A 14,363-nucleotide genomic window follows, 5' to 3' on the forward strand; every position below is an offset into this window, starting at 1 on the left:
AGCTTGGACTTCTCCCCCGCAGCCCTGGAAGACGTTCCAAGGGTGTTTAGAGCCCGGTTTTTCGGGGCTCAGCCTGTATCGGAAGGATACATGGTTTTGGGTTGGAGGAGAGAGGAGAGAGCCGGATCCACTGAAGGATCCGGACCCTTGTCGCCTCTGTCTGAATTTTTGGTTTCAGTTTGACACCGAAGCCGCGCGGTGCGTCTGTCTGTCTGACTGTTGAAATTGTTTGTCTTCTTTGTGTCCTAATTTTCTTTGAATATCTGTGGAAATTGGTTATAGGATGCTTTGTCTTGGTCTTGTTTGTCTGGTTTGTTTTCTGTGGTATTGTCCAGTGTCTTTTTGGCTTTTGTTTCGTTTTTGAACTTTGGATAGACGACTGTGTTTAAAATCTTGGACTGACGACTGTGTTTAAAATCATGAAACTATTTGCTTTGTTTGTCAAGGAGTTTTACTTGATCCTCTTGGTGCTTAACTTGGAAATAATTTGCTTGAGAAAAATTGTTTTCTGCTAGGGAGTTTTATCTTTCTCTCTTAGCCTCCTCCCCAAGGAGAGATGCCCCTCCCTTTGCTCCCCTTGTCCATTCTAGCTGCTGTTAACAGTTGTGTATGAAGAACTCCAGGTTAGTGAGTGACCCTGTCTGAAGCAGGTATTAACAAGAGCCTGAAAGCTTTACCTTAGATCCTGAAGAAAAATTCTCCCTGTTGCTTAAACATTCACAGCTTCTAAGGAAGGGACAGCACAGAGTAGGAAAATATAGGGGCTGAGGGTGACAAGCATGCAGGCCTGCTAGCAAGCTGCAGGCTGCGCGTGGGCAGTGGCGCAGCTCAGGCCAAGTCAGCGTAAGAGGAGTTTCAAGGTGATGAGGCCGGCCGGGGTTGACGCTTTGACAACAATAAGATAATATAGAGTTAGTGGTTGTTTTATGAGACTTTTGGCCCTGAAAAAAAATAATAATTCCAGTTGCTGCCTTCAGTGACCAGACCTTCAACACTTGCTCACAGAAGGAGAGTGTTCATTAAGAGAAGTTCTTTAAGGGAGCCTGCCTTATCTGCTGGCCCTATTCCAAGAGAGGAGTTGATCTCCAACATTAAGTCACCTTCCCTGTTAGTCATCATTGATATGGAGAGTGCCTTTGATCCTATCCCCACAGCAGCCAGTTCCTGCCCCTGTGGTCAAAATGCCCCAGGTTGGGGGACAGAGAAGCCCCTAAAATAGTTTCAAAAAGAATCTGCAACAAACTGTGAAGAACTTTGTTTTGCCAGTCAAAATTTAGAATTCAGGCTTTGGCTGTGGCCAAGGTCAGGATTAATGTTTTCTTTTCCATGGGCCTTTAGCCCACTGAGACAGTTTGGTAAAGGGCTGCTACTGAGGTCCTGAAAGTCCCAGGTGAACTGGTTACAATTCTTTTGTCAGCCACTTGGTATCTAGCACCCAGGTCCTAACCATCTCTCCATCCTTTTGTTATTAGTTCTTAAGTCCAGAGAGATGGTCAGTAACAGATCAGCTCCCTCTGCTTGCCGTTCTGTTTCACAGACACAAAGCTTGTGCTTATTTTTACAACAGCCTTTTTGTCCCAAAAAGTCCTCCTGGTTTAGCTGTGTGACTAAATGCTATTTGTCCTCTTCAGTGGACCTCTATTCTCAAGATTCTCTTGTTTTCTCACCATCCCATTTGAGATGCTTGTTAGTAACTGTTACAGGTCTTCTTTACCACTGAGGAAAGACGGAATCCTACTGGAGGCCAGAAAGATAAATCCAGACATGGATGGAAGACCCTCACTCCTGACTGTTGACTTGAATACCCCTGAAGGTAGGGAGTGCTCCAGGTCTGCCACCAGGCTCCAAGGGTGGGTCTCCGAGGGGCTGGAAAATGCCCCACCAATCTGGCTAAGATAAGGAAAAGATATAAAGAGAGAAAGTTACAGAAATTTGAAGGGTTAAGCTAAGTTGCTGAGGGTTAGTGTACGTTGCAGAGAAAGTAAAGTTGAAGTGTAGTTACATAAGTGGACAGCATCTAATAGCTGTAGAGGAAGAGGAAGATGCAGAAGATATGAGAGAGAGACTGAGGAAGAGAAAGAGGAAAGAAGGTAAAAAGAGCAGGAAGCTAAGGAAGAAAAGAGACAAAAGGAAAAAGAAGCTAGAGAGGTAAAGAGGGATAAAAGACAGGAGAGGAATATATACTGGCCACAGTAGTTAGGGAACCTAGGAAGACAGTACCTGGCAACAGAAGAGAATTCCTAGCTAAAGATCAGTGTGCCTATCGCAAGGAAAAAGGACACTGGGTTAGGGACTGCCCCAGGAAGAACAAGAGGGGCCTCTCCAGCAGCCCGGAAGGCAAGCCTCTTGGTCCTAGAGTGCTGGCTATGCGCAAAGATAGAAGGGAAGCCTGCCCAGTTGTTTTGTGAATACGGGGGCCCAACACTCTGTGCTCCTACGCCCAAATGGGCTAGAGTCCAGCAAAAGACCTTGAATACGGGGGCTACTGGCAACAAATGATATCATGGACTACCCGAAGAACAGTGGACCTTGGCGTGGGCCGGGTATCCCACTTGTTCCTTGTGATTCCAGACTGCCCCTACGAGTCTAAACCCTGCAACCCTGCTCCCGGACCCCGACCTAGACACCCCCCTTCATGACTGTCAACAGGAGCTCACTAAAGCACAGGAGTGGCATAAAGATCTGACTGACCAGCCACCAGAGGGGGTAGATGGGTTCATAGATGGGAGCAGCTTCTTAGAGAAGGAAAAAGATGGGCTGGGACAGCAGTGATAGATGAAAACAGAGTCATATGGGCTCAGGCCCTACCAGAAGGCACTTCTACTCAGAGGGTAGAGCTCGCTCCCCTCACCAAAGCCCTTGGGCTGAGAAAGAGACTTAACATCTATGTGGACAGCACGTATGCCTTTGCTACAGCCCATCAGCAGAGGGGCCTGCTGACATCTGAGGGCAAGAAAAAAAAGAGATTCTGGCTATGTTAAGGGCCCTCCATGACCCAGCCAGGCCGAGGAAGAGACTCTGGTACACCTCAACGAGAAAGAAGATCCTGCTACAAAAATAGGCAGAGGCCATGATAAAAACAAATGCATCAATGGACTCACTTAGGGGTAAGCAAACTCATCCAGACGTTTTCAAAAACTAAATATTATGTCACAGGTCTCAAGTATCTCGTGGAACAGATAGTGCACTGATGTATACCATGCCAAAAGGTAACTGTTTTCAGGCAAGTTGACTGTGGTAGGAGGCTCCGTGGGGAACGGCCTGGATACTACTGAGAAGTGGACTTCACAGAGATAAAACCAGGAAAATATGGTTATAAATGTCTCCTAGTGTTTATAGATATCTTTTCAGGAATAGATAGAAGCTTTCCCCACCAAACAAGAGACGGCCTCTACAATCATCAAGAAGATACTGGAAGAAATCTTCCCCCGATTTGGAATGCCCAAGGTAATCTGGTCAGACAACAGCCCTACTTTCGTTGCCAAGGTAAGCCAGGGTGTGGCCAAGTATTCAGAGGTTGATTGAAAATTACGTTGTATTTACAGACCTCAAAGTTCAGGAAATAAATAAAACTCTAAAAGAGACCCTGACCAAATTGACCATGGAGACTGGCATAGACTGGGTGACACTCCTTCCCTCTTGCTCTCTTCAGAGCAAGAAATACCCCTTCCAGATTCAGCCTTACCCCCTTTGAGATCTTATATGGGGCCTCAGCTCCCCTGACTGTATTAGATGATGTTACTGAACCAACATGTCATAGTAATAATGATTTATATGCCAGGCTAAAAGACCTACAGGTGATACAGAAAGAAATCTGCTCACAGCTGACAGCAGCCTATGCCCCGGAGACCCCTGAGACATCCCATCAGTTCCAGGTTAGAGACTGCAGCTACACTGAGCCCAGACACTCGAGCCTCGATAGAAAGGACCGTACCTGGTGCTGCTGACCACCCTGACAGCCGTCAATTCTCAGCCCTCACCAGCAGCGTACTAGTTGTTGGGGCTGAGAGCTGGGACCTAGAGGGACACTCAGATCTTCAAAAAGCTCCCTAGACTTAAGTGACTAGGAGGTTGCTATTATGCTCACTTGAGGAGTGTGTTTTAGAAACAAGAATTTCATGTTTGCCTGTTTGCCCTGGGTTCCCTCGGAATAGGTGTAAGGATAGGCTTGATTTTTATTACAAATGATGTAACATTACATATGTTAGTACTCCTAACACTTCTTGGGACTGTGCCTCAGGGATCACAACCTATATAAGTTTAGAAGTTCTAAAAGACCTTGGTGTATAGGTTCAGATAGTGTCCAGATTAGAATCCTGATGCTAAAGACTTAATAAGACACAAAAGAGAGTTGAGAATTATTTAAGGCTATCTAGGTGCTACAAGGGCAGCACAAGGACATCTGCTGTTGCCTTACAATGCAAGGCTTATAGAGAATTCAGAACTGCCATTGACTCAGATATAAAAAGAGTAAAAAAGACTTTTTAGCTGACCTCCAAGAACACCTAACCTCCCTCTCAGAGGTAGTCCTTCAAAATAGGAAAAGATTAGACCTGATATTCCTTAAAGAAAGAGTCTGTGTGCTACACTAAAAGAAGAATGTTGTTTCTATGCAGATCAGACAGGAATAATAAGAGATACAGACTTTCAGTCATTCAAACTTTTGTGCTGAGACAACAGTATCAGATGGTGAAAAAAAAAAAAAAACAGAGGTACCTAAAACAAGTTGAGTGGAAGATTCCACTCAAGGACAAAAAAAGAAAATGGGGGAATGAAAGACCCCCTCCCAGAAAGGGAATTGTACAAGCCCAAGGCCCTCAACTATAGAAGTAAAAAGTAAGTTTTTAGATATGTGGGACAAGCTGACCCATCATTTAGACGAAACAGACCAGAAAAGAAAACAAAATGCAGAAACCAGACTAAATTATGGGCACTACTCCATGGGCCACCTGACAGGAAAAAGAAAAAGTCCCTGACCCCCCGGAAGCCCTGACCACCATGTACTCCACCAATCACATCCCTGTAACCATGCATCTGCTTCTGTAAGCCTGCTTCTGCTCCCCAAAATACTATAAAAAGCCCACCCTGGCTCTGCTAGGCGCGCCAGTCTTCCGAATTGACTGGGACGCCCACAGATACCTGTGTATCCTGATCAATAAAAATCCTCTTGCTGATTGCAGCCTGTGGACTCGGACTGGTCATTGGGCTTGAGGATCTCCCTCCTGAGGGAAGATTCTCGCTGAGAGTCTTACAGGCTCATGGCGATGCTCACATACGATAGGTCTCAGGTAGTCCCCCTGCTCTGAGGACCCCCTGCCCAGTCAGCTTTGATTGTCCACTAGACACAACCTAGAATTATCCGGGGAAACAGCTCCATGAAAGAACTGCCTAGATCAGCTTGGCCTGTGAGTGCGTCGGTGAGGGACTGCCTTTGTTGTTAGCTGGTGCAGGAGGGCATCCTGCGTCCCTGGTGTGGGATGCTCCAAGCATAGCTTCCCTCTTAATCAGAGTAGACATTGACCACCTCTGACCCTCAACAAGATGGCTGCTGGTGCCCACAGACCTTCCCTCCGAGGTCTCGGTGAGGCTCACGGGAGTTCATCTGCGCTTCTATTCACTCACTTTGTTCTGTGCCCTCCCCTCCCAGCAGCAAGCAACCCAGCTCTCAGGAGGTGCTGACTACACCCAGTGTGGACGGTTGGCTGGAGGGGGACTCCATCTGTGCAGCCGTGGGGAAATCTTCGTCCAATCGTGCGTGGGGCTCTTTAATCGTGCAGCCGTGGAGGGATATCAGCACTCCTGTGAGGAATCTCTCATCCTGTAAGTGACTCTGATAAACTCTGGTTCACCACGATAGTTTGGATGGAATCGTTACTTGTGCCCTATCCGGGGTGAGCAGGTGTCCACGAGCATCTCCCCAGGAAAAGTTCACGTAATGTCGCACAGAGGGAACTTGAGCCACTTCACCCTCAGCCGAGCTTCACATGGGCAGCTCTGTGCCCCACCCCTGTCCAGGCATCAGGGTTAATTCCCAGCTGCCAACCAGTATTTAACTTTCCACATAAGATTAAACATTCGGATTCCTAAAAGCCCAGGATTGCCGGCTCCAGGCAGCAAGGGCTTACTGGGCTCAAGCCAAAAGTGCCCAGCCCGCTGAGATTTAGTACAGCCCCGGAGAGCTAACACCAGCGAGGGGCAGAGCCTGGCTTTCTGAAAGCTTCCTGCACAGCTCACATACTGCATAGGTAAGTTTTATTATTTATCTTTTTAAAAGAAATCACATAACTTTTTATTCCTATTTCAGAAAACTAAAAAAAAAAATTTTTTTTTCTGGGCATGTGGTCTCGTTCACGCCTGCCTGCCTTCTCCCAACCCACCCCGTTCCTCCCTACGTTTTCCTAGTTCCTTTCTTCAGTAAATGCCTTCAGGTGAGAGTGTTGAAAGTGTTTTATTAAATGAAGGATTCATGCTAAATGTAGGTATTTATAACTTTTTTTCCTACTCTTCACATAAAAAAATCCATGACTTTGCTGTCTGTCTCAGATAAGGGCAGTGACCCATCGTGTTTTGAGCAAAGAAAGCTTCGGTCACTGGGATCAAACGTGTGTGTCTCTCCTTGTACTGTCCAGAGAGGCCGTCAGATCACATCATATACTTGTGGTAGGAATAGCGGGAACAGGGGGGTCCTTTGGTGGCCGGGAGACGCAGCTCAGCCAACAGAAGCAAGCAAGGTCTTGGTCTTTTGTCTTCTATACACTTGAGCCAACCAGTCACAGGAGGGGGAAACACAGGCTACTGGAATGTGTGGCCTCCTGTCGGACAGATTGAGTCCTGGCCTGGCCTGGGTTGCTTGCTCCTAGCCCAGGCACAGTGGCCAATGTGAGAGCCCTGATCTTAGAGGAAGGGAGCTTAGTGCTGTGTAGGCTGTCATCGAGCCGCCCACCAAAGAGCAAGCTGTCCCCGTGTTCCCCAGGGGCCCATCCTGTTCTGAGACTCAGCAAGACCCACTGAGCGAGTGAAATCCAGTTCCCATAGGTGGAACCATGTGATGGTGACCAGTTACACCTAAACACAGCGATTTCATACAGTTCAATGAATGCACACTGGGTTCTCTGGGTATCCCGAAAGCACAGTGCCTCAAGTGGGATTTGTAGGGGAAAAGAGTGAGGGCAAAACGCATGGGATTCATGGGGGAAGAGAATGAGGGCCAAACATGGCTATATGTGAGTGAGGTCACTGCTTATTCTAGGGATCAAAATCTCAACCAACCCCTTTATCGTTTTTAAAGGTAGCTTGTTATCTATCCTTTACCCTTTGCAGATTTTTAATTTTCTTAATTTGTGTGTGTGTGTGTGTGTGTGTGTGTGTGTGTGTACACATATGCATGTGCTTGTGCATGTGTGGTGTGTGGTGTGATTGCAAGCCCAGACAGGTTGCAGTTCATATGGACAGGTCAGAGGGCAGAGCTCCATTTAAAACATGGTCTCAGGTTTACTGCTGTGTTCATCAGACAAATTAGCTTGTTAGCTTCCCAGGATCCTCTTGTGCCTAACTCCCATCTCTCCACAGAAGCACAGGGATTACACACACACACACACACACACACACACACACACACACACACACACACACACAAGCCACCCCTCCAGACTCAGGCCCTCAGGCTTGTCAGTTAGCCAGTTAGCATTTTGCCCACCGAACTTTCATCTCCCCTGCCCTTACTGTACTGTTGGAGATTGGTGTACAAACTGTGGCATTCTCCTGCGTTTTTAGCTTTGGTTAGTCCTCCCTTACAGCTCCCCTCTGTCTCCCTGACTGCCTTTCACCCCACTATTCCTTTCCCCCTACTAGCGTGTTCTGCTTAGCATTTAGCATTTAGCATTTCTAACATAGTCTCTATCAATAAAATGGCCTTCGCACAGTGCCTTGGCTAACTTCCCAGCCAGGCCACATCCCATGCCTCGGTGTACACCAGTGAGCCCCTCAGACTCGGTTTCCTCAGCCTGGGCAGAGGGTAGCACTCAGGCATTTATTTATTCCCTGTGGGCTCTTTCAAGCCTAAGATTAAACCTGAACAAAAAAGTCCTCTCGATCTGCTTAGCAGAGAAGAGCTGAGCAAACAATGGGTAGTTAGGCCACTCCACCCTTGGAGCTGCCAACTGTGTCCACACCTCCACACCAGGAAGCAGCAGAGTGCATTGCTTAAGTCTCTCTCCTCGAGATACCTGTGGATGTTGGGGAGCCTAGGGGTCCCCTGAAAGTGAACTTAGAGCTTCCTATATGCATACATAAACTTCATGGAGACAAATAATCTTAGTTCTTCTCCTTCAGAGCAAACTTCATTGTTTAAAGGACAATGCATTCCTCTGCCGCACCTCTTGGAAAATGTGCTTGGTGTGTCCCTGGGACCAGTCTCATCTGTTTGCTAACTTTCTCCTTAGCCGGCCAGGATTTGAGTGGCAGGAAGAGAGATCTTAGAGACCTTTGAAGAACAAACGTTAGACGGTCAGATGAGGGGCAGGCAGGGTTGTGCTTACAGGGGACCAGAATTCAGTTCCCAGAACACACATGGTGGCCCACAAATATCCGTAACTCCAGTTCCAGGGGCTACAACACCTTCTTCTGGCCTTCGGAGGCACCTATCATGCACATGGTGTGCATACATACATGCAGACAACACACACACACACACACACACACACACACACACACACACACGGACAAAATTTTAAAAAATATGTCCCCTTTAAAAAGTCAGATGTGAAATATACATTGGGAGTAGAGTTTTAAATGAGGGAATGGGAGGATGTGTTTTATGGGAGAATTTCTGGGCATTTATGGGCGGTCTTCTCCAGATGAGGATGCCTGACACAGCCTGTCCATGAGGGAGAGGACTGCCACGTGTTCAAGGCAGCTCACATGCTGGGACCAAGGAAGTGCAGCACGAGGGGGTATAACAGTCTAGGTAGGAGGGCAAGACTGAAATGTTCTCAGACAAGACATGGCTCGGAGGAAAAGAAGGAGGTGTGACCAGCCAGATGCACATAAGCCATATCCCTCACCTTACAATGCACATAAGCTGTAGCCCTCCTATTACAGTGCACATAAACCATATCCCTCACTTATAATGTACATAAGCCATATCCCTCCTATTACAGTGCACATAAGCCGTATCCCTCACCTTACAATGCACATAAGCTGTAGCCCTCCTATTACAGTGCACATAAACCATATCCCTCACTTATAATGCACATAAACCATATCCCTCCTATTACAGTGCACATAAACCATATCCCTCACTTATAGTGCACATAAGCCGTATCCCTCACCTTACAATGCACATAAGCCATATCCCTCACCTTACAATGCACATAAGCTGTATCCCTCCTATTATAGTGCACATAAACCATATCCCTCACTTATAATGCACATAAGCCATATCCCTCCTATTACAGTGCACATAAGCCATATCCCTCCTATTACAGTGCACATAAGCCATATCCCTCCTATTATAGTGCACATAAACCATATTCCTTACCTTACAATGCACATAAGCCATATCCCTCCTTTTATAGTGCACATAAACCATATCCCTCACCTTACAATGCACATAAGCTGTATCCCTCCTATTAGAGTGCACATAAGCTGTATCCCCCATAAGGATAAGCCAGGAGTGGGTCAGGTGGGAACTCAGGGCAGGCCAGGTAAATCTTGTTAAGGAATTACAAGGTTATTTTAAGAATAGCAGGAAGGTCCTGTGCCCTGTGATGTAAGATAATGGTAGGTCTACTTCCCTTCTTGTAGAGAGGGTGTCCTTGTGCAGGGAGAGAAGGGCACTCGCAACCTAAAGAGATGTTTCCAGGAGGACCACACAGTGTTTCAGAGAGATGGTGGTGGCTGTGGGGATGAAAGTGAGAGACGAATTTTACTGTGAAGAAAGCTCCGTTTACATTTTTTGGCGTTACTACCTAAAATACTCTTTTCCAGTGTGTGTGTGTGTGTGTGTGTGTGTGTGTGTGTGTGTGTGTGTATGTGTGTGTGTGTGTGTAAGTTTTTCTACCAGCCACAGCCAGCCTTTTGACGTTGTGACAAATGTCATCAACAAAGTTCACACAGAAGAATTGTGTAATGAAGTAGTTACAAAGAAATATTGCAACATATTGCATAAATTGCAACAAATGTACACATATATATACATACCATACCACACACATACCACATACACACACTCACCACACACATACCACATATACACATACTTTTTACACACACACACCCCACATATGCACAGCACACACAGCCTCATACACACAAACATACATATCATACTACACATACCACACACACACACTTATGTCACACACAGACTCGCACATGCTCACACACACACACACACACACACACACACACACACGCACAGTACCTCATAACCTCTTAGTGCTTTAAGTAGCTTTATGCTTTAAGGCTGCATATATGGCTATCTGGGCCACAGGTTGGGCACACCTGATAAGCCTAGGAAATAGGACATATTTTTAAAAATCTGCAATTTTTTGCCTTATTGCTGCACGTAAATCCCTGCAGTTTGTAAGAGCGAAATGCCACTGCTTCTTTGAACAGCAAGCATGCTGGATGCATGCCATGCATGATGTACACACAGGGATGCATTTGCTAGTGGCCGAGAGGTCACCCATGTTTCTCCGCACAAACAGATACAAGATGATTGATAAGAACTTCCGAGAAAAAACACCAAAAACAAAACAAAACAAACAAACAAACAAAAAAACCCCAAAGATACATGATTATATAAGCATCCATATATATGCACACATTTTTCTACTTCCTTCAAGTCTTTCTCCATTTTGTGTGTATCTAGTGTGTAAACGCCTTTATACAGCATCACACCTTCTATTACATTTTATTGTAACGGTGCATTAAAAAATGGATTTTAAAAAGTGACTGTGTTTGACTTAAAGACTACCCAAGCTTTAACTCAAGCCAGCACTAGCCTGGCTTAGAGACTGAGTTCTCGCCACTCTCTCTCGCCTCCCTACCTCCCTACCTCCCTGAAGGTAGCCAAAGGGAGGAAGAGCCTTACCTTTACTGATCTCTGTTCTCGTCCCAGCAAGGGGGAAACATGACCACTTTAGCCAACTTGACGCAGACCCTGGAGGATGCCTTCAAAAAGGTTTTCATTACTTATATGGACAGCTGGAGGAGGAACACAACAGCCGAACAACAGGCGCTCCAGGCCAGAGTGGATGCCGAGAACTTCTACTACGTCATCCTGTACCTCATGGTGATGATCGGCATGTTCGCCTTCATCGTGGTGGCCATCCTGGTGAGCACGGTGAAGTCGAAGCGGCGGGAGCACTCCCAGGACCCGTACCACCAGTACATCGTGGAGGATTGGCAGCAGAAGTATAGGAGTCAGATCTTGCATCTGGAAGACTCCAAGGCCACCATCCATGAGAACCTGGGGGCGACGGGGTTCACAGTGTCACCCTGATAAAGAACGAGAGTCCATCTGCCCAGGAAGGGGTGCTTCTGCCGCCTTGAGGCCCCACTTGCCCTTGCTTGGAAGAAAGCTAGTTCCTCTGTGCAGCCTGGCTGGCGGTGGACGCAGGTAGCGGTCTATCTCAGTGGTTTAGGTGAGCCTGGTGGGGTGAGATTTATGCTGAGGGTCTCTTGTTGCTTGCTAGGCAATGTAAATGTCATTTAAGTCCATTCCAATCATGAGAACAGAGGCAAACATGAAGCAACGGGACTGGGCACGGGCAGCGGGGATAGAAAGCAGAGAGTTACAAATCTTTCAACCTTCTTTCTCATAAAATATTAGTTTGAATGTAGCAAATTCAGTTTATGAGTAAGTCAAAAGTGTCCAGACGCTGGGGTTTAAATCTATCTCGGGCTTGCAGAAGTGATGGGAGAGCATTTACTCACTGATTTATGGGCAGCGAGTCCGAGGTGGTCAATGAACAAAAGTGTGGGGTTATTTTGCATCTACAGCTTTCCTGGTATTTAACTGATTTGGACATCCGGACAGAGCAAACACTGAAAGGACAAATAACCCACACCAGAGGCATCAAATATTCAAGAGCCCCCAGTGCAACCCAACTTATTTTTAACTTTTCAAGGAAACTTAAGCTTTAAAAGTTCTCTGGCTTGACACAGTGTGGCCTTCCTTCCCAAACATCGTACTCTTTACTTGGTTTTAGATCCCATTTATAGCTTATTTTCACACACATTTGACATGACGCAAGCTACAGAACACCCCGCTAGATATTTGCTGCAAGCTGGACAGTGGCTGCTTAATCCTTTGCACCACAGTGGAGGTGCTAAAGAGATGTTGGTCAAAGGCTACACATTTTAATGGGGCTGGGGATGCACGCTCATAACCCAACCCTCAGGAGACTGAGGGGGGAAGGACTAGCTGAGGGTCCAAGCCATTCTAGACCCGTTGCCCTCCAAGGTCAATAAAGGTGCCTTTTGTCCTTAGACACTGTTACCTGAGAGGATAGTTAGGTATCCTTACCACAAAAGAGTGACTACATGAGATGATACCTTAGTCATTCCACAATGTGTATAGCTTCAATATATCATGTTATGTGTGTAATACAATGTAAGCTGTCCTTTAAAAAAAATAAAGTGAATGCTTTGCACAAAGGAGTATAGAGTCGTCATGCCAGAGCTGAAGGGCACCTTGGAGGTTGTTACCTTGTGCCACTTCACCCACAGATGAGAAGACTGCAATCTATCAAGATTAGATGTTTTCTTCACTAATCCAACTCCGTGATGTTTATCTGCTTGGGTTACTGGCCCTGGGACCTGGGAGTGAGAGGAGAGGGAGCTCCTGGGGGTTAGAGATGGGGCGTGGGGAGGTGGAGGAGCTAACACACGGGGTGAGGGGAGTCAGCTGTGCACTTGAATGTGACAGCTCTTAACAGAGCTCAACAGGAAGTGGACACGGCCTAAAAAGAGACACGAGAATGAGGACATGATAGCGCAGGTAGGACGTCCAGGGTGAGTGAGAGACGTGTGGATTCTCAGCATCCTGTGCTCCATACCCCGTGTCTTTACTCTGGGCACAGCCATTGTGAGTGGGCCTTCCAGCTTCACAGTACAAAGGCAAGACTCAAAGGAGGCCATCTCTGTTCCCATAAGACAGTGCCTGACTGGACGGTTTGTAGGGGCTATGATGAGCCTGTTCTTCTGGAGGCTGGAAAGATTGAGAGCAAAGCTACCAGCATCTGAGGTTCCTGGTGAAGGTATCACACGGCTTTAATGCATGCAGAGGGAGGACGACCAAATACCAGATCCAACCTCATTATACCAGTGTGTGCCCTGGTAGTCAGTGCAGCCCAGTGAGGGTAAAGCTCCCGCCACAGAAGGCCATGCCTCCCTCTCATCTCAAGTTCTAACGTGAGTTTTGGTGGCCACACACCATAAAGCCAACTGCGATATCTGTCTCTTTATAGGAGAGATGATGTGCATGAAACATCTGCTTCCTACATGTTCGCATTTGTGCTACCAGAGAAACTAGATGGTGTTAGGATAAGTCTCTCATGTTCCAAGAGCAGATGAGCTATACGTGGCTTCCTCCCTCAGACCAGAAGCCTAACATCCTGTTGCACACCAACATGTCCAACCTGGATAGCTCAGACCCAGAGATCCTACCCTGGGGCTGTGTCCAGCCAGGTTTTCTACCCTGGTAATGACTTTTCGTTTTTTGTATCAAGTCAAGGTTCCCTGAGCCTCCTTCCTGACTATAGGCCCCAACCTTGACCAGTAAATATCGTATATTCTTGGTTTAAATTATTTCATTGGCCTTCATATCCTAAGAGACTCGGATAAACATTAATATTTTTTTCTAACAGCTCACAGTGGTTATCCAGATGAACCTGGGCCAGGGGAGCCGACTGTTCAATCCAGCCAAAGTAGGCAGACAGGCTACTGAACCCTCTCCTAGAGCAGATTTTTACAATTACAAATGCTTTCTCTTTCCCTTTGAGGAATAATTCTTATATCTAAAAAGTGTCTCTTAGAAACACAAACACTGAGACCCTGCAAGAACAATTCTTCTACAAACATCTCTCTGAAATGCAGTCATTTAGACGGCTGGCCATGCCCCTTGCAGGTCTAAGTCATGTACAGGGAGTTTTTTTTCCCCTTCAGAACACAACACAAAACACAGCCTCCTTCCCAGTGTTTGTAAATTTACCAAGGTCTGGCATGGGTTGGCCTAAACCTCCAAAAAAAAAAAAAGAAATTTTTTTGTATTTCCTTTTTATCATTTGTGAGATGTTATAATTATAGTGTGTCCTTTAGAGGCCTCGTAGAATTAAACTGTAAGCCAAACGCTCACT

At 46.4% G+C, this 14,363-nt stretch overlaps 1 protein-coding gene and 1 long non-coding RNA gene across 14 annotated transcripts in view; one reads left to right on the forward strand and one right to left on the reverse strand.

Moving 5' to 3' along the window:
* LOC148002536 (uncharacterized) overlaps positions 1 to 11,764 on the reverse strand; it is a 27,980-nt gene extending 16,216 nt beyond the window's left edge. For both annotated transcript variants that reach the window (XR_015633317.1, XR_015633318.1), the window contains exon 1: positions 11,096 to 11,764. This is a non-coding gene — a long non-coding RNA (uncharacterized LOC148002536). The remainder of the gene's footprint in view (positions 1 to 11,095) is intronic.
* The window catches only part of Kcne2 (potassium voltage-gated channel subfamily E regulatory subunit 2), a 13,002-nt gene extending 339 nt beyond the window's left edge, over positions 1 to 12,663 (forward strand). The window contains exons 1-5 of one of the 12 annotated variants that reach the window (XM_087575395.1): positions 21 to 198; positions 1,704 to 1,813; positions 3,782 to 3,875; positions 5,651 to 5,820; positions 11,123 to 12,663. In XM_087575395.1, coding sequence (XP_087431521.1) covers positions 11,135 to 11,506 — 372 coding nt within the window. In that variant the 5' untranslated portion in view covers positions 21 to 198; positions 1,704 to 1,813; positions 3,782 to 3,875; positions 5,651 to 5,820; positions 11,123 to 11,134 and the 3' untranslated portion in view covers positions 11,507 to 12,663. Of the gene's footprint in view, positions 1 to 20; positions 199 to 1,703; positions 1,814 to 3,781; positions 3,876 to 4,768; positions 6,246 to 11,122 lie in introns of those variants that run through there. The other 11 variants (XM_087575398.1, XM_087575397.1, XM_087575396.1 and 8 more) reach the window with 11 other exon arrangements.
* The last annotated feature ends 1,700 nt before the right edge of the window (positions 12,664 to 14,363 follow it).

Source organism: Rattus norvegicus, chromosome 11, assembly GCF_021556685.1.
Source record: "Rattus norvegicus strain SHRSP/BbbUtx chromosome 11, alternate assembly SHRSP_T2T, whole genome shotgun sequence".
Classification (NCBI taxonomy): domain Eukaryota; kingdom Metazoa; phylum Chordata; class Mammalia; order Rodentia; family Muridae; genus Rattus; species Rattus norvegicus.